The sequence below is a fragment of the Haliaeetus leucocephalus genome, unplaced genomic scaffold, assembly GCF_000737465.1.
Source record: "Haliaeetus leucocephalus isolate CR32 unplaced genomic scaffold, Haliaeetus_leucocephalus-4.0 Scaffold944, whole genome shotgun sequence".
NCBI classification, from domain to species: Eukaryota; Metazoa; Chordata; class Aves; order Accipitriformes; family Accipitridae; genus Haliaeetus; species Haliaeetus leucocephalus.
In genome coordinates this window covers 1,875,314-1,902,898 of record NW_010973380.1, presented here as the reverse complement: position 1 = coordinate 1,902,898, position 27,585 = coordinate 1,875,314, and the positions used below count along the sequence as shown (strand labels likewise).

At 42.3% G+C, this 27,585-nt stretch overlaps 1 protein-coding gene across 6 annotated transcripts in view; it reads left to right on the top strand.

Annotated features, from left to right (window-relative positions):
- BRF1 (BRF1, RNA polymerase III transcription initiation factor 90 kDa subunit) overlaps positions 1-27,585 on the top strand; it is a 176,013-nt gene that overhangs the window by 91,711 nt on the left and 56,717 nt on the right. For 5 of the 6 annotated variants that reach the window (XM_010584132.1, XM_010584137.1, XM_010584135.1 and 2 more), the window contains 4 exons: positions 8,454-8,580; positions 10,174-10,213; positions 10,303-10,395; positions 11,143-11,421. In XM_010584132.1, the coding sequence (XP_010582434.1) occupies positions 8,454-8,580; positions 10,174-10,213; positions 10,303-10,395; positions 11,143-11,421 (539 nt within the window). The remainder of the gene's footprint in view (positions 1-8,453; positions 8,581-10,173; positions 10,214-10,302; positions 10,396-11,142; positions 11,422-27,585) is intronic. The other variant, XM_010584136.1, reaches the window with a different exon arrangement.

Below are 27,585 nucleotides of genomic sequence, written 5' to 3'. Positions count from 1 at the left end.
CAGCTCTTTGAAACCAAACAGGAGTCCAGATAAAGCTGAAACTTCCAGCCTGCAGGTTCCGCTGTACGGTTTGATTTAGCTCCCAGTTGGCTACATGGCTCCTGGGGGGAAGCACAGACCATTGGAAGCTGAATTTGCTTTTGGTGCCGATGGACTTCCATGGCAGAAATCTGCAAGGGAAGGGACGGCACCGACACGAGGTGCCTCGTGGAGGCAGCCCGGCAGCCTGGGGGGGACGGGGCTGTGTTGATCAGTGGCTTGGCTGAGGATGCGGGAGTGGCGCTTTTTAAGAAAGCCCTGCTTGGCTTCCAGTTTTGGGAAGACCCGCAGCAAGGGGTGGCAGCCCTTCCCTAAGAAAGGCACTATTTCTGATCCTTTGCAATGCAGCTGATGCGACTGTGTAAGAGGGGATTAGTTCACCCTGTTGTCCATCAGGTGGAGAGCACCAAGCCCTACGTGCCTGTGGTCTGTCGCCTCAGGAGGAGGTTCACAAAAATGTGACGTAGCTTCAGGTCATAAAAATGAATGACCTGATCATCAGGGGAATCTGTTCTGGAAGGAAAAAGTGACCAAGCATGGTGCGTGGACCCTGTCACTCATCCCTGAATCAAGAGTTCTTAATTTAGCCATCTGTTTGGTTAAAAATCAGTGTGTGTTTATTTTTAATATGCGTGGGGTTTTGGTAGGATCTTGGCAAGAGAACTTTGTAGTTACTTCACAGGGCCTTCTAGCTTTGTGTTTTGAAGCACACAATTAAAATGTAAAGCTTGTTGCTGTTGTTGAAAGTGAATGTATTAAATATTAATAAATGCACTGATAATTCTATCTCATTTCCAGTCTAATTGAAATGATATTAACTTATATATCACTTTATATATTCAAAGTACTGTACAAATATTAACTAATTAGTCAAATTGTTATTTTCTGTGTAATCATCTGTGGAGATAGCAGAAATTAACTTTTAATAAACCCAAGCCTTTTATTTCATTTAATCCTCACATTTGTGCCTGTGTTCAATGCACCTGTCTTCGCTGCTGCCTCTTTAACCTTTACATACTCTGCCCCTTCATCTGTTTATTCACCTATTGCATACTTTCTCTGCATACTAAATTCTGTCTTATCTGCAGTGAGAATAATTTTTGTGATATTTGTCCATTGTGCATTATCTAATACTGTGTGGCCCTTATGCCCGTTTGAAGATCTTAGGCGCTTCTTCAATAGAAATAAAAAAACCTCCGCTTATCTTTGTTAACACTTGCATTTTACTTCTTTGGCTTAGTCTCTTTATCTTTAAATTGAGCTGCTTTTTACATAAAAAAATATTTCTTCTCAGTTCCATAAAGTACTATCTGTTAAAAACCCTATTTGTGATGAACTTCAGAAGAAGTAAAGCTTCATTTAGAAGGAATTGGAATGAAAGACCAGAATGGGTTTAAAGGGCTCATTTTTGAGGTGAATGTTTTTTCTCACAACAAAATAGCGTTTTGGGGGAAGACAAGAATTGTTACAAAGGAACTCCATTTACCAGTTGGAGATGCTGCAGGGACTTTCATAAATGGGGTCCTTTGCTCATATCCTGGGGACCCAGCTACAGCTCTTTCAATGACTACGTTGGTAATTTTCTGGAAAAATTAAAGATTCATGCATAGAGATAAATGTATTGCCCACAGCTTTTCTTATTTCCATTTCTGCAATATATAGCTCACATAAACTTCATGTCCAAGCTCCCAGTGCAGTCTCAAGCTGGGTGGGTGTCTGTGAGAGCAGGCAAAGTGAGGAGCAAGTCGATAGGAGTCCAGAGTGGGGATGGGAAGAGAAGGTAACGGGGACATGTGTAGCTGTGAGGTGGCTATGAGGTTACGTTTTCCAAAATACCAAAGCCATATCAAGGCTAGGACTGAAGGGAAAGGCGTGAAAAAGTCTGTGTTTGGCTGCGATCCAGGTAAAGCCGTGCTAAAATCCTGTGAAAGGTATCTGCTGAATTAAGTGAGAACTGTTTACCTAAGGCTTTTGAGCATGGAGAAGGGTAGAGGATGCTCAGTACGTCAGAGCTGTGTAAGTGCTCTTGGCTGAAGTGTGGTATGGAGAGAAGTTTTCAGAAAACTGGGGAAGTTACTTCATGTAAAGGAGCTTGGGGTGGTGTCCGCTCTGATCTCAGCTCAGCAGCCATGAAGCTCCTTCGCTGGCCGCTGTTGTGACAAGCTATGAAAGAAAGTAAATTGAAAAATACTTTATGTCTCCAGTTAAATAATTTCAAGTGGCTTAGAGATGATTTCTAGAAATCTTTCTAGTATGGTGAGTAAAATACAACTTGATCCGTGTGGGTTGGTGTTGCATACCTTTGTAAGTTGGATTGCCTGTTTTAATGAAAAAAGGTTTTATTTTTGAGGAATCCAATTTCACAGGCAGTGTTCCTTTTTATAAATCCGGCTTCTATACAGCTAGTAAGCTAATACATTAATTAGATTCCTGATATATTTTAGTACTTCATACTTATTTAAAAAATGTAATTTCGAACTTACTTGGTGTCTGTTACTTTTGAAACAATAATTTATTTGTTAGCACTAACTCGGGCTTAGATCTTGTAAACAGATTTTTCTGTGTTTGACTTTCCTCATCTGAGCGGCTGTTAAGAAATTAAGCAGCGCGCTATTTTTCTTTTCCAGGAGATCATAGAGTGTTTTTGACAGACCACAGTGGAGGAACCATGCTAATGAAACAAAATTTTAAGGAATGCTAAAGCATTTTGTTTCATTAGTGTGGTGTGAACACTTGAATCAGGGTGTCATGGTTTAACCCCAGCTGGCAATTAAGCACCACACAGCCGCTCGCTCACTCCCCCCACCCAGTGGGATGGGGGAGAGAATTAGGGAAAAAATAAAGTAAAACTCATGGGTTGAGATAAAGACAGTTTAATAGGACAGAGAAGGAAGGAATAATAATAATAATAGTAGCAGTAGTAGAAGAATATACAAAACAAGTGATGCACAATACAATGGCTCACCACCCGCTGACTGATGCCCAGTCAATCCCTGAGCTGTGGTGCCCCCCGGCCAACTTCCCCCAGTTTATGTACTGGGCATGATGTAATATGGTATGGAATACCCCTTTGGATCGTTTGGGTCAGCTGTCCTGGCTGTGTCCCCTCCCAGCTTCTTGTGCACTCTCAGCCTCTGCTGGCAGGGCAGTGTGAGAAGCTGGAAAGTCCTTGCCTTAGTATAAGCACAGCTTAGCCACAACTAAAACATCAGTGTGTTATCAATATTATTCTCATACTAAATCCAAAACACAGCACTATACCAGCTACTGGGAAGAAATTAACTTTATTCCAGCTGAAACCAGGACATGGGAAAAAAACCCCAAGAACAAAAAATTCCAGGTGGTTTAGGCTGTTGGACTTCTGGGATGGCCAGGGAGGTCTGTCAGTGGGATTACTGGTGGGCTAACTGTGTGCACAAGTGTTAACCTGAGTTAACCCCATGTGTAAGTGTTTGCAGAATCAGGGCTTTAAAATTTATTCTGATAAATTTGTCATAATTTTAAATCTTTGTTTTGGTGTGAGCAAATAAAAGCAACTAATTCCAAAGGGTGGTTTTATTTAGTACAATAAATCTTTCAATGTATCTATTCTTCAATACTTAGAAAATGACGGTGAGTTGCCAGCAAATGAGAACCATAAATTGTGTAAAATTGTGTATATGTACAGTGATTACATATAAGGAGATTACACTTCTGTTTATTTACATAGTGGTGGATACTGGAAAACTTTTTTTTTTTATGTCATGTAGGAAGCATTTAATAACTATTTCTGATACATGTTCTGTATTAAGTATCACTTTTAGGGTGTGTGTTTACATACTTCCATGAATAGTACATGCATAAACATTGTATGGCTTGGAAAAAAATGGGGAGAGAAGGATGATGCAATAGACTGTTACATTTGTAGTGTGAAAAATAGTGATGGTTTGCCACATCAGTGTGAATTCTGAACTTCTCTCCTACGAGTGAGTGCACAGGTTTAGAGTGGCAGGCAGCACTGATGAATGTTAAGTTAAAACAGTGGGAATATACTGCAATATTTTGGTACTTCACTAAGATATGAAGGTAAATCCCTTACTTTCCAGAGTTTGCAAATGTTGGAGTTGTCAAATCAGCTGATCTATTACTAGGATGTTTGTAATTGATATGACAGTTAAGGTTATGTAGATATCATGTAAGTTATTATTTAGGGTTTTAATTATATTGTTAATTTGGGAAAAAAGTCAGGGGAGTTTAATTACCACCACCACCTTATCTTGCAATAAAGTTTTTTTAATGTATTTCTGCTAACAATATGCCAATATTCAGCTTAGTACTTTTTTTAATCCTTTAATAAAATATTTTAAGTACTTTAAAAAGACCTCTCACAAAAGGCAACTTAAAAGCTCACTGCTCAGGCTAAATTTCATGTTCTCTCTTTAAAAAAACAACTGTCTCTGAACTTGTCATTTGTTAGCCCTTCTGTGTAGAGGTCCAGCACAAGATACCTCTTCTTTATGCTGCCTGCTTTCTAGAGCTAGATGCTGATTGTGTATATGTAGGAGGACACCATGGCTTTTCCTAATGGTCTCTGCTTAGAAGTCCCTCTTGGACTTTGGACGTGGACTCCTGAAGCATTGTGAGTTGGACTCCAGAAGACCTTGTTGTTTTATGTGCTTTGTCGCACCCCACTGCTGCAGAATTTCAATTAAACATTAAAACCGAGCAACTAGCTGCACACAGGAGTCTTTTTTTTTTTTGCCTTGGCTGTAGACTGGATTCATAAGTCTTCACTGGACAGTGTCCCTGAAACAAAACAAAGTAAAAAAAAACATTGCTCGTAACTTCAAAATGAGTGACCCATTTTCCCTTATTGGGAGCTAAATTAAGTGTGAACAGAATTGGTTTACTGTTTTGTGCACAAAAGTGCTTTATCAGAAGACGAGGTGTGGTTTTGTCCGTAAATGGATGAAATAAAAGCCATGGAAATTTTTCTTTGAAAAAAAAAAAGGTTGGGGTTAGGGGCAGATGACAGCAAGCTCTGGAACAACTTTTCTTCCCAAAGGAATTTGCTTGAAAGACTTTGCTGTGAGAAACTGTAAGAGGAGGGTTTATACTGGAAGTTAAATCTTAGCCTGAGCTGTAGTGGTTGCCTCTGCTTCGGCTATAAATAGAAAATACTTGTCTGCCAAATTTCAATTTTTAGAGCCCTTTTGAATTTGTGCCAAGGAAATATTATCTTAATTTGTATATCTGTTTATTTTCTTCCTTCTGTGCATAACTTGAAATGGCAACTCTTATTAGATTTTTTGAGTAACAAAAGTGCAAAATGAACTTGGATATAATTTTTATGTGGGACTTAAAAAATAGCCCATAGCTATTTTTTTTTTTCGTGAGGGCACTCCCTCGCCCCTGAAAGTATTGTGCTTATAATTATGGTTGCGTCAGTTTTTCTTAGCTGCCAAACTAATGTTACCTTGTTTCATGTGGTGCAGACTGCTGCGTGCATCAGTTTGTTGCCTTGGTGGCATGTGTCCAAACACTGGATAAAATTAAAGATATGTTTAAAAATATGTAGACAGGATATCAGCCAATGTAAAATGTTGAGGCAGGCAAGTGGTTGGCAAATGCAGGTATTTATTTATATCAAGTTAAAGGAAAAAAATGTTGAGTGAACAGCTCGCTCTCCCACAGAGATGATGCTCAAGCTGTGATCCTGACCATCAGGGATGGATGGTTCTTCGTTTCAAGAGGAAGGTTAGAGCCTTGTAGTTAAGACCGTTGAGAAGTGAAGAAATAATGTGCTTCTCTAAATCTGGGCTTGCCACTGGGCTGTACCGACACTGTCACGCTGGCAGCCCTCACTGCCGGCTGCTCAGCCTTCGCCCCGTTCTGCTTGGATCGGGACCGAGGAAGAGGAGGGCACGGGCACGGGACTGGATGCTGGTGGCCGGGTCGGATGGTCGAACCGTGCTGTGCTGTGGGTTTGAGCTCCTTGGTAGCACCACCAGCAAACACGACGTAGCTCTGCCCCCTCCTCGTGCGGATGCACTGAAGGTCTTAGGAGAGACCCGTGCTGCTGTTGTAGCTCAGGGCTGAAGCTGGCGTTTGAGCTGAACCGGCACGTTGGCTCACCCGTGGACTAACGCCTGACGGGTGCAGGGTACGTGATGCTGGTCACGCTACGCGGTGGGCAAGGAGAGGGACAGACAGAGCCTCGGGTGTCCGCAAGGAGACGTGCGTGGGGTTGGGCGCTGAAACCCAAGCGTGGTCATCTCGTCCCCAGCCTTGCTTCATGAGGGACTGGTTTTGCTGCTGGTATTTTCTTCGTTGCTCCACATGCCCAGAGGTGTTGCCGTTTTGGCTGGGCTCTGGGTCTGGCCGCTCATCTCAAACTCGGAGCGAGTGTGGGATAAACAAACTGGGCGTCTTTGCCAAAGTGCATGTTGGCTTTTTACAGTGGGAGGAGAATAGTATTTTAGCAAGGCGAGGCTGGTTGGGAGGAAAAGTCTTGCTGAAATGAGACTACCCGTGAGTGCATGATTCATACGTGGAGAGATGGATGACTGTGGTTTAATGATGGTGACTGGGAAGATCCATGCTCCTAAAATGATACATGGGCTTGGCATTAAGTGAATCCTGATTTAAAATAATAACAACAGTGCCATAGCCAGGTTTTCCCTCTAGCCTGATAGATGAGGCTCCCTCCTGGAAGGTGGGTAATGCACGCTGGAAGCCCGTTAACGCTGAGAAAGATTTCTAGTCTGTTAATTAAAAGCTGGGTGCTGCTACTGCCAACAGCATCCTCCTCTCCTTTCCAATTTGATCTGAAAGAGAGGAGGAGGGAGCTGGGAGCTGGTACTCTGAGGGAGGGTTTGGGGCTGTCAGTCACTCTCAAATACATGCCTAATTTCGGGCTTTGTGGAGATGCTTGAACTCCAAAAGCGAGACTAGATTTCAGAGGCTTTCTTCTCCTCAGCAGCACTAATTCTGGCCGGCACAGCCATGCCTGGGCTCAGCGTGCTGCTTGCTGTTGGTTTTATGTAGAGGTGCCCAGCTCTCCCTCAGCATTTCATGGCATGAGATGGACTGTGGACTGTGCTCCAGGAGCAGGGTGTCTCCAAGAAAAGTGTCCTGAAGTTGTGGCATGCCTACATCCCTTTGTATGGGCTATCTTGTCTTACTTCTCAGTTTATAAAAAAAGAAATACAGGTACTGATGAAGATGTAGGGAGAGAGCGTGGCCCTGTGCTCTTGGCGTTGACCCTGGAGTCAGTTGGAAACTGAATTTCTGTCCTAGAGAAAATTTCCTTCTTCGGAAGGAGTTCTGTTGCAGTTGGAGCTAGAGGAGAAAACCATGACTGTGTTTAGGGGGGGAGAAATGCTGAAAGGTCCTGTGCTGGGAGTACTGAATCACCGTTTTTAGTTTCCTAGCTTTGCAGATGGAAGCTGCTGTCAGCTTTGCTTCCTCTGGAAGATGGGAATATTCCAGTGAAGCAGCTGCAGACCCATCATTGCCGTTTTCCCATGGAAAATGTTGATATTATTAAAAGGGCACTTTCTGTCAGAAAAGCATTCTGCCAGACATTTCCTGACCTGGCTTTGTACTTAACCTTTTGTCTCACTTTCTCCATCAGTAAAATGGATGTGCTCATTCTCAACCACCTGTATAAAATGCTGAAATTTGTGGATGAAGTTATGACAACATGGTCTCATTTAAGATTCAGTTCCTTTGAAAGATTCAGCTGCTTTCATGGCAATTCCCCATGGAGCTAGTCCTATCTCTCACATAGGTAGAAACTGTTAAAATGTGAACATTAAACAAATACAAAGTGTATTATTGTAAAATTACATGCATTCATCTATTCCATCTGTGCAATGTGCAGATGATCCCTTTATTTTACTAGTGCTTCTGCGTGTCCTGGGAAGATTACTTCTTGTCCCTCTTCCAGTCTGCTGAAGATATGTTACTTTAACATTTGCTTTGCATAAATTAATCATGCTAACATATCAGGAATATTTTTTAGCATACTCCTAAACTATGATGGCAGATATTTTAGTTTGGGAATCTGTTTTGTTGTTGCCGTTGATAACAAAAGCAATGAGACAGGAGGAACGAGCTGCGTTTCTCATCTTAGTTTTGTCAATCTATACTTAATTGACCGTAGGAGCTGTGGTATTTCTGTTCAGTCTTTGTTTATCAACAAAAGTGCGTTACATACTCTAATAAATCAAAAGCTAATTTGTTCTATGAAAAGATACTTTCTTTGCAGCAGATGAAACAATTAGTATCACTTCAGTTTTAATGTAGTCTGTATTTGAGCCAAAGTTTCTAAGGATGACATGTTTATTCTGTAACTTAGCAGTTTGACAAATTTTGTTACTTTTAAAGGAGTTCTTAAAGATGTTATGGTAATGTGCTGTATGCTTTGGTAGGTTGACTGAGTTTGAAGATACACCAACAAGTCAGCTAACCATAGATGAGTTTATGAAGATTGACTTGGAGGAAGAGTGTGATCCTCCTTCGTTTACAGCTGGTCAAAAAAAATTGAAGATACAGCAGGTGAATTCTGAATCAGATGCTCTCTGTATTTGTCTCCTTTCTTCTCCCTCTGTATATTCCTTTTTTAATTAGTTAATACTAAATCCTAACTGACCAGCCTTTGATAAGGTTTAATTACATATGTTTTGAGGGTCTTAGGAGAAGGGTGAGAATTAGTGCATATGATACCCATTAACTAAAGGAGACTTTTTTGTTTTACTGGCAAAGGGATAGGTTCCCAGTTTAAAAAAAAAATATATATATATATGTATACAATTATATATAGAAGTTTTTCTCCTATATAGTTTTTGTTCACTCCTCCAGAGAGCTGTGCTCTTTCAGATATGTAGCTTCAAATGTAGCTTTAAACATCCTCTGATGAGGGATTGAAGTATGTCTACCATCTTAGCCAGCTGCTGTGGGAAGTAGAGAGTCAGGGCTCTTGCTAATGCAGGTCAGGATGTCTGGGTGGCCAAGTAAACAAGCACCAGCTGAGCTGCTGTGTTTTGCAGGCTACCAGTGTTTGGTGCTTAGCCCGCGACTGCTGCATGGTAGATGAGGGCTCAGCCCACTCTGCCCAGATGCTCCCCCACTTACAAGCTGATGCCGTTACACTAAGCTCTGTTATCTCCTTTATGCTTGCTTTCCTACTGCATGTGTTTCCCTTCTTGCGCTTCGACCTTTTACCGAAGCATCAAATCTTTTTGTCCTTACAAAACTGGAGGCTCTCATGTGACAAGTTAAGCTGAGCTTGTGCCATGGAGGTCTTGAGTAGCTGTCCTAATGTCTGCACTTCTCTTTTATATGCTGTATGCACTCTTCCACCCTGGTTAGCAAGGATCAGGGTTGCAAAGGTATAAGCTTTGTAACTGGATCAGAAACCATGCACTGTTTTTAATGTGATACCCGTGATCAGGAGAAGTGCCATTACGTATAACTTTTTTTTAAACACATATAAAAACAATAACCCAATTACTTTAATGAGACTGCTGTTTTTTTGTGTGGCACAACACCTGCTTCCACAGAGATTAGTTTCTCATGTGGCTTAATTTCTTTACAAAGCATGAACTCAAGCTGGCACCAGAGGAGAAGATTTTACTAGTGTCATTGCTGATTCTTACATTATTAGTTTTTAGGGTTTTTGTTTTTACTGTTCTAAATATGCTGTCATTTAAAGGTCTGTAGGCGTGTTTATGATGTTCTCAAGAGCCTACCAGGTGCTGTAGGTCAGTAGTTCAGTCTGCCATCACCTGTGTGCTACGTTTGGCCCGGGCACTGCAATTTCAGCACTGTCCTTGCGCTTGCTCACATCTACAGGCACAGTCATAGAGCCTGACTGCTGAAGAATGGGGCCTTTTATTTGCAGCTTGCCGTAGTGAAGGTTCCTTTTGAAGTACAGGGATGGGTGAGAGAACAATTTGAAGTTGGTCAGTATCTTGAAACTTGTCTGTCTTACCTGTCTTGACACTACAAAGTAATTTGAGTTGGGATTTGAAACGTGCTTATTGCTTTTAAAGTACCGTATGATTCTGTGTCTCTATATACTGTTCACAAACAGTACCAAGTTGGGTTCTTTTAGTAATTTCATGTTTATTTTGTTTATTTTCATTTCAGCTTGAGAAGGCATTATCAAAAAAGCTGGAAGATTTTGAAGGTATAAGTTGTGTTTAGTGTAACATATCACTCATTTGCTCAAAATCACATCAATGATTCCTGAGTTTTATTTTTATTTCATCACCACAGGTGAAATATCGAGCTATCAAGATGAAATAGAGATTGAATTAGAAAACAGTAGACCGAAAGCAAAAGGCGTATTTGCAAATTTCACTAAAGATGGTAAGTCTGTAAAGTCTTGTGACTACTTAAATAATAACTGGCTCAGATCCTGCAGGCAGTCTCAGGTGTATGAACTTTATTGTGATAAATATGATCATACTAACGGTTGGACTCGATGACCTTAAAGGTCCTTTCCAACCTAAATGATTCTGTGATTCTTTAAATATGCTTCTGTAGTACAAGATCTCTATTGTGTTGGGGTTCTCTCAGCCAATTAGTTGGTTCATATATCAGTCTTCAAAACAACTACATTGTTCATCACAATGACAGTTCATTAATGATTTCAGTTGTTTTTCTTTCCTGGTGCAGTATAAACTTGGCAGTGGTACCTGAGAGTGTTCCTTTTCATCACTGAAAGTGCAGTGGACCAGTATCTAGACTCTTCTGTCACCAAATCCCCCGGTTGACTAAGCAATATGGAAGGGCTTTGTGCAGGTTGAACTGGCTATTTCTAATTTGTAATTATACCAATAAGTAGCCGGCTTCTCTCACAAAGCCCTTTTACCTGCCATAATTTGATAACACAATACTTCTATTTTAAATGATGACTGTATTCACAAAAATACATTTTAATAGCCAAGGTAATGAATTTGAAGAGCATCTGGAAACTCCATGTATTCATACACTGTACTAAAATAATGTGTATTTCTTTCTAAAGATTTTTATTCTTTAAGTGAGCGCCTCTATTTATTTAGTTTCTGTGACAGATGGCATGCAGTGATCTCTTGGGTTTTTTTCCCCTTACAGATTCTATAGAAGATAATACCTCTAGCATACTTGGAGAGGAGGAGGCAGAAGATGAGGAACTGGAAGCAGCTGCTAATCACTTAAACAAGGACTTTTATAATGAACTTCATGAGAAGGATAGAGTCAAAAAAAATGAAGATGGGGAATGCAAAAATGGAAATGAAGCTCTTGTAAGACCACCCGCACTGGAATCCTTGCTTGGCCCACTCCCCACTGCAGCTAGTCTTGGCATAACAGAGTCCATAAAAGAATGCATATCCACTAAGGACCGAGAGCCTGGTGAGTAGGAGATCAGTTCAGCTCAGAGTGGAAACTGGACACATGCAGCCAGTTGTGGGTTTATTGTGTAATTTCCATGTATCTTGATGGTTACAGTGGTAGCAATTCCATGAATCACTGTAATTTCAAGGTACAGGAGCTGTGGGGCTGGATGGGACCAGTGGTCTTGGTTGTTGATGTTGGTCATTGGCATCTGCTCCTCAGGAAGCTGCGGGAAAATCTGGAATGCCTAATTATTTTCTGATGCCTGAGAATGTGTATCTCTTAGTTGAGTAGATTTGCAGCCATATGATAGCTGATGGGCATATTTCAAGCCATGCAGTCTCAATTAGGAAGTTGGAGGAAGCAGATTCCTGTAAATATGACTGGGAATTGAAACCCAAGTATGAGAATTTTAGATCAAGGCAGACTTTCTCAGGAGACATTTTACTGGAGTCAAACATGATGCAGTCTGTGTCTCTAGTTGAGAATCTTTGCAAATGGCAAATATTTAAGACGTTTGTAAGAGGAAATAACTGCTTGTATGCTTTTTTCTTTGACGCAGACTTTGGTGTGTGTTCTGGTGGTTTTGCTCCACTTCTCTTAAAACCCCCACATCTACCTGCATCATATAGCTCTGTATAGTACAGTGGGAGCAGGACCGATCAACTAAGGAAGCCAATTTTGCTAGAGCCATTAAAGCAGACAGTATTGCAAACAGCCAGTTGTCTAGGCAGGTTTGTTTGCTTTTTCTTATGTGTGCTTGAGCGTTATGGAGATGGCATTTTTTTAAATTCCTTTTGCATCTTAATGTCTCTGAGAATGGAACATATCTAGAGGACATCTTATTCTTTTCTTTATCACAGTTAATTTTTCCATCATGAGACACACCTATCCGAATCTGTTTTGTCAGCTTAGTTGGGGGTTGATGCAGCAGAACATTTTGTTATCCAAACTGCTCTGATGTTAATTTCTGTTCAACAGCACCTACTTACTACAAGGTGCTCCCTGCCTCAATAGATGAACCGAATGCTTTCAGATTCTTATTATGTTAGTGTTTGCGTTCCAGAAATGTAGCAAGATGATTGCACGTTTATATTTTGTACAAATGAAATCATATAGAAACAGTCGAGTGGTTTTGGGTTTGTTTTAATTACAATTAAGAAAATGGATGGCTCGTGGCTCGTCTTTCTCCTGGAAATCAGCGGTTCATGTTGAAGAGAGGTCAGTAATGGCTAGAAGCTGTTGTTGTCTGGCTAGCCAATGACCTGTAAAAATGAGTTCCTAGTGATGGACGTTTCACAGCTGGCATTGCTATTGACCATTCTAATGGACAGGCTGAGGACTGAGTTTAAAGATGAGACTAAGCTGGTATAGCCAGGTACGTTCCTCTGAGTCAGGCTTCAGGCAGGTGGGCAGGAGAGCGCATGGCTGCTCATGCTGTGGCTTGCCTGCATTTGCTGTTTGTGTTCTTTCAAAAGTGGAGGATGTGCCAAATGAACTGAATTTCAAAACCAAATAGGTTTCAGTATGTTCGTTCTCTTTTAATGCATCCGAGAAACCATTGCGGGTGTTTGAACAAGTACTTATTTTCTTAACATCTTGTGAAGCTCATATGCCACGTTACTGTTTTGGTTTTATTTTGACTGTAGATCCTGCCCCAAACTCCACCCCCCCCGCCCCCGCCCAGTGACTCTGCTAATTTATTAAGTTTCATATGAACATTTAAAAGTTTCATGTGAAGTCAGATTCACTTTGTTTTTGTCTGTACTGCGGGGTAGTGGTGCTGGGGCAGTTCCCAGCCTCCGAGCCCTTGCCACGTGGTGCTTGCATGGTGTGGGCGCATCGCGGTGCGCGTCACCCCCTGAGGATCTGCTTTCCTTCGGGAAGTCATCTGGGTTCAGGAGCAGTAGCAGAGACTCAATGTGTTTTCGATGACTGGGAGCCAGGTCTAGCCGACAGGCTGGGAAATACACTTGGCTTGCAGTTGGCATGTTACGATGCAGGATAAAGAAAACCTCTTGTTAAGATGCCTCGCGTTGGTCACTGGTGCATCTTAGCTCTGAACCCTGATGAAAACCAGTGTAGATGTTTTGGTCACCTCAGCCAAGGATGTCTTGAATTCTGCCTGATAGCTCTGGGAAAAGTTTGTACCTGGAGGTAGTATCTTCTTCTATCAGGCCGACTGGTATGGCTGTAAAAATTAGACAATTTCCAGGTTTCTGGGCCCTTCTTCGTGTCTGAAAAAGAAATGTCAGTTTTCAAAACTAAATACAGGATGAGAGAAGTTGCTCAGAGTTTAATCTGAGATGGCACAATTATAGATCGTCTTGAAACAAAAGTAGTTGGCACCTGTGGAGGGAAGAGGGAAAGATCATAAAATTTTCTGAATTTATCCTGTGTATTTGAATTAGTTCAGTGCAATTTGTATTGTGACTCTCAGCTGGCCATAGGTTTGCTATGGTATTTCATGTTCCAACATGAACATAGAAAGTCCATTGGAGAAGGGAGAGAGTCATCATAACATTGCACCCTTAAGGTGATGTTTTGATTCTTCTCCACAGCTGTGTAAGTCATAAACCAGGAACCTTTCCCTTCCTTCAGCCCTCTCCAACCCTGAGTCGTCTTCCACTGTGTGGACCATCTGGGTCAGGTTGGGCTGGAGACCTTAGTCAGGATGATTTTGTATCTCCTGCTGGGTTCCACGTGTTGTTGGATGGGTGTATTACGTCTGGTCAGTGCAAGTGGTTGGAAACAGCATCCCTGGTGCTACCTGGTGAGGATTCCTAGCGAACCCTCATGGTGATACACTGTGTGGTTGGGCAGGTGGCTATTAAATAGGAGCTCAGCAAGGAGGTGCAGTATGTGCAATGTTTGGCCTCCTTAAACGCAGGGTATCTCCTCTGCTCTCCTCTCTGTAATGATCTCTCTTCCTCAAAAATAACTCTGCTGTAGGTACCTTCTGCGAAGTCTTTTCATTTGGCTTTTGCATGTGGTAATTCAGTTTATAATTGCCTACATCAGCTGCTTTGGGAAATCTTCCACCTTTGTGCTATGGTGGCTGCAGCAACAGCAGAAGGTTTCTCACAAACTGCTTATGCAGATAAGACTTAGGTGCAGAGCCCAAGTATTAGGAAAAATTTAGTGTATTTTTGGTCCGCTTACAATTGGTATTTGAGCAGTGTGAGCCTGTCTATATGAATGTTTTATGGAAAGCATAGTATTTTAGCAAATTTGCATTACAAAGACGGCATGTAAAGTACTGGGTTAATGAGTCTGAGGCAGTAAAGTGCTTAGAATAAACACTACATTGGACTGTTTTTTTCCTACAAAGTGTATTAATTTGCAGAGACATTTAAGTCTTTGCAGACTGCTTCTTTCTTATTCTTCATGATAAAAGTGCTTTATAGTGAAATCTCAGTTTCAGAGATGGAGACGAGTACATCAGTCTGTCCATTTTCCTGGCTGTGCAGCATCCCAGCATCCTCTCCATGCTCTACGTGCTCTTTCCGATTCTGCAGTTCCTCAAAACAGGGCACCGTTTCCTTTAGGAGACTGCCACAGTCAAATATCACGGGCTTTGTTCTCAAGAAATAACACTCTTTGGTGTAAAATTTCCCTTTGCAATTTATTTTTATGTCCCTTTTATACCACTTCAAAAAATTTATCATCTTGGTGTTTCTGTCCATTTGCTGGCTGTCACCCTGTCCATCCCATGTGATGCTGCTAGGCTGTACACTGCCAGTTCATTTCTTCTTGCCACATAAATCAAAAGTTGTAAACTTAATTCTGGCCAGGGCTAAAAGTGAGGAAGGTCTGATAATAACAGAGATAAAGGTAAAATACAGGGTTTAGGTTACTGACTGACTTGATATAACTTCCTCTTTGTAATCTAGGTGGTGTTTGAGACCTGATTTAGTTTTTGTTTTGAATCAAAATTCACATGCAGTCGTTTCGGGCAGTAGTTTCAAATAATGTATGTGAAGTGGGTGGTAACACGCTCCTGCACGTCCTCATGAAAGTAAGCGGCTTTTGCAGTGAGAAATCACCGTGCGTGTACCATCTTGTGCTTGCTTAGGCACCCAGGTAACTGCATTCGCTGCTAATTTCACCAAGAATACATGAGAAAGGTTTTGCGCTTGTTCACAATTAATAGTTTGCTCATTTATTGCTCCTTGTGTTTATGCCTCCATTACTGCTGCAGGCATAATCTGGCTTGGGCTGAGGTTGAAAGATGTTGCCATTGATTTCTGTGGGTGTTAAAGACCCCATGCAGACAGTGTTCATTGATCGAATAGTTGTCGTCCCTGTGTACGAGCGCTTTTCAACTTCTTACTCAAGGAGGATATGAAAAGTGGCTAAAGATGACGTTATACAAGACTGGGATGAGCTCATCCTCCAGGGTCTTTCTTACTCTTTTCCTCTGGATTTCATCGCCTGCAGCTGCCAGCTCCCACTTCATGCTTTGTCCTGGCCTTGGGGCTTCCCCGATCCCTCCGTGAGCAGACTCAGTTCCCTCACCCAGCGAGGAAAAATGCATGTGTGTGTGATCCCCCCCCTTTTTTTTTTTGGCAGCAGACTGGTGCCGGCAGCACTGCGGGCAGGGAAGTTTGCAGAAACATGACATTTCTAGCAGGGTCTGAGCTGCCGCGGGAGGATGCTAAAGGGCCCGCAGGCTGAAAACGGTCGGCGGATGGCTGTCGGCGGCCGTGTGTGCCAAGGAGAGTTGTTTGCCCCATCGGGGATCCCAGCTCGGATTGCGGTGTGGCGGGGGGCAGGCTCTCTGCTCTCGCCATTGCTGCTCCATCGATGGAGGGGTGTTGACCTCCTCTGTGTGCCGGTTTCTTCTTCTAGCATCCTTTCTTCCTCAGATTTTGTCTGAGTACATCAGTGCCAACTGTTTGAAAATATATAAATGTATACGTTCATATAAAAGTATACAAAAAGATATAATCAGTAATTAGAGAGAACATTTTGAAGCCCTATTAAATCATAATTACTGCATACATGGGAAATAAAGCTGCTGAGTTTAGCACTAATTGTGTTACATATGCAAAGTACACTTGGTCATCAGTGCAAAGCATGTGTGTCCCCATCCTGATTGCTCTTCTGGCTCTGGCTTCAATGCTGCAGTTGTTTTGGTGGTTTTAAGCCCCACCTGTGGAAATGAGCAGCGTGTGTGACCTGCTTGGTGCCACCTTCCTTGTGTGATGCCTTCTGAGCACTCTGAGGGTTTGATCTTTGTCTCTGTGTGCCATTTGTTCATTGGAAAATGTTTTCTGTGGCAGGACTAGCTCCTTCCCAATTTTGAGATCCAAGCAATAAAAACCTTGGTACAAGCTAATCTTTCTAATCTAGCCTCTATGTGCCTATGTTTGGCAGTCTTGATAGACTGTGTCCCTGATTGAGCCTTCATTATGCTTTTAATGAGATGTGAAGAGCTTGCTGCAGCCAGCATGGTAATAGGAGACCACCAGCTGCTTTGAATGCAGTTGTTTGATACCTGAAGTCTTGGGTATGAATTACAGATGACATGATTCTCTTACTCGACTGTGTATGTCACTCACACACAAGTATTGCGTGTGCATGTGTTACTCCAAAATCTGTGTACACATTTTTTCATGCAGGATCTTTGCATTTCATTAAACGATAGGAATGCTATAAATTCATTCCATATTCATGCCGTGAGTAACTAGGAAGGTTAGGGGATGAAAACTAATCATATAGTTTGGCTGAAAGATTTCCAAACAGATCTAGAGAGGAGTTTTGGAGAGAAACCTGCAGTTTGTTAGAGCCATCAAGGAGAAAAATTTGAGTGAAAACATAAGCTGAATCATTTGAACACATTTTTAGAACATTTGTGGATGTTTAAGGAATTTTCCAAAGGATTGGTTTATCAATACAGATATTCCTTATAGGAAAATGTGTGTCGTTTTTGTCAGAAGTCTTGATCAAAAAGAACTGCCCCGGAGTAGTGGATGCTGTGGTTGGGAGAATGTACTGGAGAGTGGGGTTCGGGTTCCTGAGCCGAAAGAAGCAGACCCATCTCTTAAACCTTACTTGGCCACATCCCATGTGAATGAATGCCCTTAGCCCCTGGCTAACCAGCCTGGCTGTCCTGTTATCCCAACTGTTTCAGGGGAGGAAGTCTCATTATGCCCTTCTCTATTCTCCTTCTTTCTTATTTTTTGCTTCATAAAATTCTGGTTTGGAATGGGAGATGTTTTAAAATCTTGAAAGCTTTTCCAGGCTTGTATTTTTATTTTTTTTTTGCCTGACTCCAGCCTCATCCCAACTGCTCAGTGGGCAACATGTCTTTTCTGTCTTGAATTCTTCCAATAAAAGCATGACGGAAAATCAGTTTTATTTTCAATTTGAGTAGCGTCAAAGCCCTGCATTGCTCTTTGATGAGAAGGCTCACCTGCTGCTTAAGGCCTTATCCTTCCTTGCTTTGAGGAGAAAAAGGCAAAAAAGCCGCTTTTTCTTCTCTTGCTGCTTCAGCCGTCTGCTGGCTGCAGGCTCTTTGGAGAAGGAGGTGGCAGCAGGGCTGTTTCTCTGGTTCGGAGACACAGACTGGGAGAAGAGGGTAAATGTGCCGGACGGGGGCTCTGGTGTGTCATTCTGCATGTTGATATTTGACGTGTGTGTGTTGCTGCATTGGCACTGCTTTTTGATGGAGCAAAGAGAAGCCATCAGCCCCAGCAGATTTTTATGCATTGTTTTCCCTCGTGTTGAGGGGAAGTCCAGGTCTGCTGTCATCTGCTCTGCCTAGGCTTAGTCTTAGGCTTAAGGAGGTGGAAATGTCCAGGAGCATAGAGCTGGGCAAGCAGGGAGAAGAGGAGAAGCTCAGCTGGGGCTTTAGGAATGGTGCTTTTCCCATGCCTAAATAGTAGAATTACAAAAACAGTCATTCCCCAAATACTAAGGGAGGGTTGTGTTTCGTGGTTGACTTTGATGCCTCGGCATTTGTAGGCACCAATCTAAGGTTTTCTTTCTTTTGGGACCTCCTTTCAAGGTTTTCTCCTGTCTGCACTCCCTACCATCTGAAAAGATGCTGGTTCTCAGCATGGGAGATACTTTCAGGGGCATTTATTATTGCTCCTGTCTTTCTGGGGGCCGATTCTCAGGGAACCTGTGGAAGGGTAACCATCTCGGGGATCACTGCCCCGCTCCTAAGTCTTGGTTGAAATAGGCTGCGGGTTAAAACAAGACTGGGGGTGGTGGTGTTGGGGGGTGACGACACAGACACCTACAGGCACACAGGAAACCTGGCTAAAAAACCTTAACTCCCTGCTAGTATGAGAATTATATGATATTTCCTTTTCTGCACCTGCCAGAATTTGAGCCCATTAATGCTCACTGTTATTTGGTTAGGTGGCCAGTTTGCAGAAGAAACGGACATTCCTGCCCTGCCCTTCTGCCAAAAAGGAAGAAAAGTCTTTCACTAAAAAACTCACTGAAAACTGAAATTGTTCATTAGAGAATTGCAGAAGGTGAAATGCGTGGAGGCTACAGAGAGGACGTTAAAGTCGCATGGAAAGCTGCCTGCTCAGGAGGATGTTATTTGAACAATTCATCACGGCATCTGAAATGTCAGGAGTGGAGGCCTGGGTTCAGTTCAGGGAGGCTTCATGGTCTCAGTTGTTATTGAGAATAAAGACTTATTAACCTAGGTCAAGGAGCCACAAAACGTGCCCTTGGAAGAAGGAAATGCAACGCAGAGAGATTTGCAAGGCTTAGCTACTCTGAGTTTAATATGATGGGTAATAAATCCATGGGCAGTGCTGTGGTGGATCCTGACCACTTTGCGTTTATCTTGCATCTTCTAAAAAAGCTGAAGTACTTTATTTTCTGGTGGTACAGGTTCAGCTGGTAAAGGCAATACCTGCAAACTGAAAATGCACCAAAGCAAACCCTTTAAATGGAGTGCTGTTTTTGCAAGGTTTTAATATTTTTGTGTAGCTGTTTGTTGTTTTGCTTTTGTTCAGTAGCTTTGAATTTAGTTTGAAAAATGAATTTCTATATCCTCTTAAGGATTAACTTCATCACACCCCTACACACTTCATCTGTTTTGTTTGTTGGTCTGAGATCTGCGGGACTGTCATAGTAGTCAAGATAAACATGCGTATGCACGGGTTGGACTGTGACTTGCGTAGATGACCCTTGTAATTAGGGATTTCAGATATGGCACTACAGACTGTTGATGAAAACAGTCATGAGTTTAGCCATGTATAATTGTAGTTTGACATTTTCGGTTTGCTAAATGCTTTCATAGCTAAAATGGATGTATTATACAATAGAGGAATAATATTAATGTTGACACTGTTGGCAATTAAAAACAATTTTGGAAACTGAATTTTACTACTCCTGATTGCTTTTGAAATAATTTGTTTTTCAATGTTACTTTAGGATTGGTTCATTTATTAGGTCTTTAGTGTGACAATGAGATAATTGCTATTTATTTTTTATCCTGTAAGCAATTATAATCAAAGCAGCCAAATATAGAGTCTTCTTTGACCTGGAATCAGAGTGACCTGGCAACATGAGGCTACTGTAGTCTTCAGCTTTTCAATTTAATTTTTTTTCATACTCAGCCACCAGAATGCATTCGGTAGGGCTGATAAAATTGCATTTAGAGTTTTTGGTGTTCATTAATTACAGTAGTGCAAAGGCATAGAAACTGGCAGATAAGACCAGCTTTGGGTTGGTTATTAATAACAAAAATCGTGATCTTTTATCTAGGATTGTGTAGACTGTATTGGGTCAAGAGTGTCTGAAGCGGCCAGATGAGGAGATGCTGGCAGGCTGCGTGGGGAGGGGGAGTTGCAAATTAGGGGGGGAATTGCAAAGGATTGACTCTAGGGATTTTTTGCAGCCAAGTTTTGCTAAAAGGAAGCAGAAAATACTTTCTTTTACTTTTAAAGTCAGCAGTTTAAGGTAAGGCTCAGCTTTCATATTGAAATGTATGTGTACACCTAAGATTGTAGAAGTTGTTTTCTGTGATGAAAGACCTGGATATTTACAACTGGGTAGCAGAAATAAGGGAATAAATATGAAATGAGAGAGAGTAAATAATGCTGTTAAGTAGTACCTGGAAAGAAATTCAGACCAAGAAACAAGGCTCTTGAGATGGGTATAAACGCAGAAGCCAGAAGTAAACAGCTGTACAGTGGGTGGAAGGGATACCATTTTTCAGCAAATTCACTACCTGAATGCCGTGTTTGATTTAGTTACGGTGGGGAAGCCACTGTGTACTCAGAGATGGGAAGGAAGTAAAACAGTGCTCTGTGACCAAATTGTTAACACTTACATAAGAGCAAGGCAAATGACTGATTTTGGAAGTTACGTTTAATGGCCTTTACCAATTTCCTGCTAACGGTAAAAAGTGGAAATCCACATTACTATAGAAGTCATGTATCGAAATGCAGCAACATCCGTATCAACATGAAATTGTGTCACCGGTGGTGGTATTGTATTCTGTCAAAGTTTTTCATTAAATAAAACATACTTCAGTGGGAAGTTGCTTTTCCCTAAAGTCTCTCTTTGCACTTCAAGCCAGAGTTTTTCCACTTAGTGGGAGTCCTGCTTTCCATGCTACCACCATGCCTCATGGCTCTGTAGCTGCTGCAGAACTAACACAAAGCTCCTGGGCCAAGTTCTTCCCCAAGAGCAAAGATAAAATCCCGTTTTACATGGGTTGAATTTGGCCTCCGGTTTTAACGTGGAGCGAGTGTGTCGGGATGCGACGTTGCGAGCGCTGCTGGCCGAGGTTAAGCGTCTTGCTTTACTGGCTCATCCCCCTCCTCTCTGCTGGCGTTACTCCATGTGTAGTTGCCTCCCTCGCCTGGGTCTGTCAAAAATGTCACAGGTTCCTGCAGCCGTTTTTAATAACAGGGTCACTTTGACAGCTGTGTGTTAGGGAGCGACGCCTTGGCCGGCATCAGGTGGGACGGGGCGCGGGGGTGAGTCAAGGACAGCAGAAACCAGCTCCCCCAGTTCAGCTGGGGTCGGAGGAGCGCTTCGGACCGTGTCACTGCAGCAGCAAAGAACGTGTATTTTAGAGGCTGAGAGCGGCGTTCGTGCTTGTGCTGAGATATCAGTGCTGGAAAGGTTTTACAATCCATCGGTGAACTGGAATGGGCAATTTCAGAGATGCTGTTGCCCGAGTTAATTTTATATGCAGGGTCTTTGTACTGGGAGTAAAGTTGATCTTGAAGTTCAGCTCCAGAAATGCAACACTTAGAAATCTGCGAGCAATGAAGAAGTTTGGTTTAACAAGGCGGGGAGGGAATTCAAAAAGGTACGCCGAATTCTCTCCTGAAAAAGCCTTCTTTAAATTTAAAAGTTTATTGCTTTATCTCGACTTTCAGAAAGCTCACATGAAACTTTCTTGCCTTTGAAAGCTTGATAAAAACTCTTAAAGTACTTTGACTGAAACAGAAATTTTAATAGTGAGGCATTTTGAATGTGGAACGATGTTTGTGGGCAAGTAATTTAAACAGGTACTAATACGAAACAGTGTTGTACTTGAAAGGATACAATCGGTGTACACACACAAACTGGGTAGAATATCACTGGGAGCAATAAAATCTAGGAATTCTTCATACTCCTTTCATTGCAAGCAATTTTTATGGTATGGCTTGTGAAGCGATTGAAATGCAGAGAGCTGGCACATCGCTAGATTGATAATTCCTCCTGCTACTTACAACTTATTCTCAGTACAGATGTCCCCAATTCTCTTTTTCTATCACAGTAAAGTTTCTTGTCTGCTTCAATTTCATGCCTGCCTCAAATGTAGCATTTCTTGAAATTGTCCCTCCAATTCCCCCCCCCCCTTTAAAAGTTTATATCAGATGAAATCTAGCTGCTGTTTTTTATCGTAAGGTTTACACTTAAACTTTTAACAAGGTCGTTTTTAAGAACCGTCTTCCTTGAGAGAGCGCTTGGCTGATCCATCAATAATTATGTAGTAATAAAGCAACTGTGTAAAAATGGCACCTGCGTGCCAAACAGATTGGTTTGCAGAGCCACTGACAAAGATGAATGTTTATTACATTTTACTACTTTTGGTTCTGCAGATGCAATACAGCTATTTTCTTTTTGGCGTAAGCATCACAAAAAGTAATTTCCAATTGTGGAATGTTTATGATAATAAGGATGTATAACTAGGGAGAGCCCAGACTGACTTTCAAATACCAGCATGAGCTTGTGATGCTGGTAATTTAGAAAAAAAATAAACAAAGAACATTTTTATTTTCTTTCTTTGCCTAACAAATTTTTTAAGCAATCACTGGGACAGAATACACAGGGAACCCTACAGTGTCATGTAGTTACTCTTCTGAATTAATTGCTATTATATTAATTGTTGATTCCCCCAAATTTGGCAAGCTTCCTCATTCTCCTTGCTGCATCCAAAGATTTCTACTTTTAATTTTACTACAATATGGAGAAGAATGTAGTGTCTAAAAATAACACGAAAGCCTGAAATTGTTGTTGTTGTTGTTTCCTTTTTTTTTAAGTGCCAGTACAATTAAGGCTGTGATTTAGATGACTTTGTATTGTTAAATCTCTCCTCTTCTTTTGGGCAAAATGTGGAATAACGTAGTCTGCAAGTTTTTATGGCTGCTAGATGTGCAGCCGTTTCGGTCAGTCAAGCTGGTTGATCACAGTGTCACCGCAGTGATGGAATGGTCTCTTGGAAGCAGCTGAGAAACACCTTAAGAATTAAACTTTTGTGGATGCAGACATTGGGATCCCTGCACCCGCAGCCTCCGGCACGGCCTCCTCTACTCCTGTGTTGGATTTTCCCAGGGTGATGCCGGTGGGCACGGATGCCTTGGCACAGCCGCGCTGGCTGCCTGTCGGTGGTGTCCTACCTATAAGGTGCTTTCATCAACTTGCAAACTTCTTCTGGGCAAAGGCCAAAAGTCACGGGTTCTCTGCTGTTGCTGCCAGAAATAGTGACTTGGCCTTATCTTGGGTCTACGACGCCCAGTTCAGAGTGAGGGGTGCAGTTGGTCCTGGTCCCAAAATGCTCCCCAGTGGCATTGCTCCAGCTTCATCCCCTTGGTCCCTGGGGGCGATAGCAGAGTTGAGGTCCCCGTGCCTGGTTCGTCTCAGCAGGAGGTGAGGAGCTATTCCATAGACCAGTTTGCTGCCACAGCCCTGAAGTCTTTGTGGCAACTTGTAGCTACGTCAGCAAACGCTTTCAACCCAGATCATTCATTTCAGTTGGCAGTCGCTGACGGTAATGTTCCTTTGCTTGGCTTTATTTTAGCATTTAAAGATTTTTATGTTGATTTTGATGGCGTGATTGCATGGGAGTGTTTTGTCCGGACTTTAGTATTCTCTGCTTGATCTTGCTAGTAAGATTCAAAATCTTAACTCTTTCAGGAGACAGGGCTTTTTTCTGTGCACCTTGCTGGCTTATTTCACTGCACAGTTAATGATGCTTAAGTCTGCTGTGGAGAGACTTTACTTAGTTAAAACTCACACAAAGAGCAGTCCATCCCCGTCTTATCTAAAGTAAAAGAAAGAAATAAAATATAAATAAATGTCTACTCCATAGGAAAGGCCAGTAGGTCTTGACAGTAGGTTCATATTAGTAATGAAATAGTAAAAAAGTTATCCAGAGCTTACTTTCAGAAGATAACTTTGGTTTAGTTAATTCAAAATAAACTTTCCTGATTTCAGAGAAATCAATATTGCATGTAATGCTGAATGTGTTTAAATGAATTGGTACATGAAATGCACATCCCTTTCTCCAAATAGGCTGCGGACATGTAGTCATGTTTCTGAGAATTGGCGCCGTAATACAGTATGTTATGGTGAACTTAGATTAAGCGTCATGGGAAAGCATCGTTATTCAGTTAATTAAAGAAGAACAACTTTGATACTATGCCATATGCTGTAAAATAAAATGGGAGCATGGCAGAAAGAGCCATGAATCCTTTTAGTGTATGTGAGACTGAGCCATGATTTGTGACTTTCTTCTTGCCTCTGCAATGCCGTGTTAAGTAGAGGCCTAATATATTTAAATAAAGAATTAATTGCATGTGGATGTGAGACCTTATCTTTTCCTGGGCTCTCTTTGAAACGTCTTACCAATCTGCCTGGTTTTTGAGGCTTACTAAAATCTTTCCAAAGTCATTGCTCCATTCTGCATCTAATCAGCTTTTAAACAGGGTCCTTTGTGTGCCTGTAACCTGGTGAAGACTGGCAGATTGGTGAGAACCTGTAGAATCAGCAGTACGTAACCTAGCTAAAATGACATATTAAATATAGTCCTGTTACTATATAAACTTTATATACAAGTCAGATGTTGAGATTAATCAGAATGACAGGTTGTACAAGCATATGGCTGGCCTTTCAGATGGCCATTAGCTTGAAAGGCTGGCTTTGAAACCAGCTCCATTATTTATAGGTGAATCATGCTGCTGGGCTTTGTTGGGAAAAGGTTATTTCTCCAGCTCCACCGAAACCTCCTGTGCACGGAAGTGCCTTTTTCCACTGTTCCTGGAGAATAAGACAAATTATTCTCCAGGAACTTCTCCACAACTTTCTTCTTTTGGAAAGTTGTGGTGTCGAAGGGCATTCCAGCGCTGTAATGATGGATCTCAAGCATATGGAGTACACATGCTAATTATGCTGTGCTTACAGTTCAGTCTATCCAAATGCCAAGGCATTGGGGCCTCAGAGCTGCTGCAGGCAAAATGTTAAAAGCCTTCAGCACTGTCTACTGCGCATCTGGGAGAAGGTTCGCTGCAGTCCCTAAAACATCTGGGGAGAGGAGGAGGGAGCACATGCATGTCCTCTCGAGGAGTTTGCTGCAGTACGTGCTGTCTGCAGCAGGACTGTGCTGCAGTTTGGCCGGATGACCAAGCGAGCTTGCCATGCTCCGCTGTCACCTGGAGCCACCCAAGCAACGCCTATACTTTGGACTGCAGAGGTCCTTATATGCTTCATATAGCTGCCTGAATGGTCCCAGGGGCAGGGCTCCTAGGGGAGCTCTGTTTGGGTCCAGAACAACACGGAGAAGTACTTTACCACCTACCTGTTTCTCAGCCATTAGGTTTGGTCAGAGACAAAAAGATAGCACTTCATCCAACAAGAAGCAGCGCAACCTCCATGGTTTTTATTTAAAAGCATGGTCTGTCCTGGCTGTGGCCATCTGTTGCATAATGGACTGACGCTCTTAAATGGATCTGCATTTCTGTAGCCGCCACCTTTTAAGAATTCAAACCCATGTCTGCTCCTTCCAGGTTTGTAAACTCCAACTGGTGGTCCTGGTCACTGAACCAGAGTCAGGATCTTACACGTGTGATCTCTCTCTGCTCCATGCCTCGGACAGGCATAAAACACCGCCTGGTAGCTGCTGTGAATCCAGCCCCCAGCCACCGCAGAGGCTTCCTCCTTTGGGCCAGGTTCCCACCTAACTGCTTTGTTTGCAAAGCTTTTGCTTTTTGCAGGGGAGCTTCTGCTTTTGCTAGTTACTCTACTATAGTAATAACAAATAATAATAATAAACTTTTACCTTCTCTTTTCTCTCTCCATCTCTGTAATTCCCTGCTTGCTATTTCTCATTAGCAATGAAGGAAGGAAGAAGCTGGGTAACAAAATGAGAAATTTCTTACCTCATAATTTTCTTTCAGTAAACAGCTTCTCACCATTCAGCCTGCCCAGATAGCACGGTAAATGGCCAGGAGACAAATTGATTTTTTTTCTCTAAATAAAGACTCCAGAATATAATTTAATATGCTATATTGTGATGTTGTCTTAATACTAATAATTGCCTACTGAAGCATTTCTGCAGTCTGGGTGGCTTCTGGTGGCTGGCACTGAGCTTGTCATCGGATCTACCATAGACAAACTCTGAACCTCAAAGGAGGGGGTAGGAGTTAGCCCACCTTTGCTGAGAGAAGGTAAAGGTGATGATAAGAAAATTATAAGTGGGAAGTTCAACTTGTTCCTCTTTCCCACTCGTGTGGGTGAGTTAACTTTGCTAGGCTAATTTTAACCTGGGGCAGCTCTTTGGTCCAGACCACAGTGCTGGGAACAAGAGGAAGACTGCTGCTTTAATGGGAGAGCTGACACAGGCCAGGTTAATGTGGATGTGAGTCTGTGGCCTTTGGATGCCCAGCGCTGGCCAGTGTGTCTGTTCCGGAGGTGGGGAGTTGTCGGGTGGGAGTGCAAAGGCAAGTGTGGTAACTCTGATGTGGCAAAAGATGTGTCGGAGTGAGGCTGAGCTCTGGTTTGCACTTCCTCGTGACAGTTCAACCATTTCTACTTCTGCTAAAGGAAAATTGCCCTAATTTTTGGGCCATCATTTGAGGCAACTGTGACTTTTCAGTGATATCCTAGGAAAATAATTTAGCTTTGCTTTTGAGTTCTGATCAGTCAAATTAGCCTTAAAATGTTGTATTGCAAGTCTCCTCAAATTTTTCCTGTGCCTTTGTAGCTTAAAAACTGTGTGTGTATATATGGCCGTATACATTTAAATTTCTTCCTGGTGGAACGGAAATTGATTCCTGGTTAAAAAAAAATACAGTTAAAAATAATCCAAGCAAAATTCTAGGATTTGCTTTCAAGTTCTCAGTAGTGCAGAGCTCCCTGTCTCGTTCTATTTGGTGCGGGGAGTGTGGCACGTTAGAGGAGTAGATTTACTTCTTAGTAAAACATATGTCCTTCTGCTGGGGTGGCTGAGCGCTGGCCGGGCAAGGATCCTGGGCTTGCAGGGACGGACAGCAGAGCATTTAGCTCCCACAGCAAGACCTGGCTACTTAACCTGCGAGCTGCAGTTGCAGAAATGATGCTTCAGCAATGAAACATTAAACCAGCTGTTCCCTTTATGGCTGGCTCGGGTGTAAAGCGCTCTTGCTGTTTTACATAGTGGTCTGGCAACACGGAGAAAGCGAGCTGGAGGCTGATCTGAGCCCGGCTGCCTTTGGTGTCGGCTCTCCAGGGCATCATACGGCCCTCGCCCTCTGCAAGAGATACGGCGGTGCTTTGCACTTGTGGGGTTTGGAGAGGGTAACTGATTAAGATGCTGGTCGGTTCTTCTGCCTGGCCTCTCCCTTTATATAAACTGTTACTGTTGGATACCCCTGCAGAGATTTAAAAAAAAATGCAGAAAATAGAAGCCAGAAGGCACCAAAAAGAAGGAAGGGTGAGGGAAGGGAAAGGAGA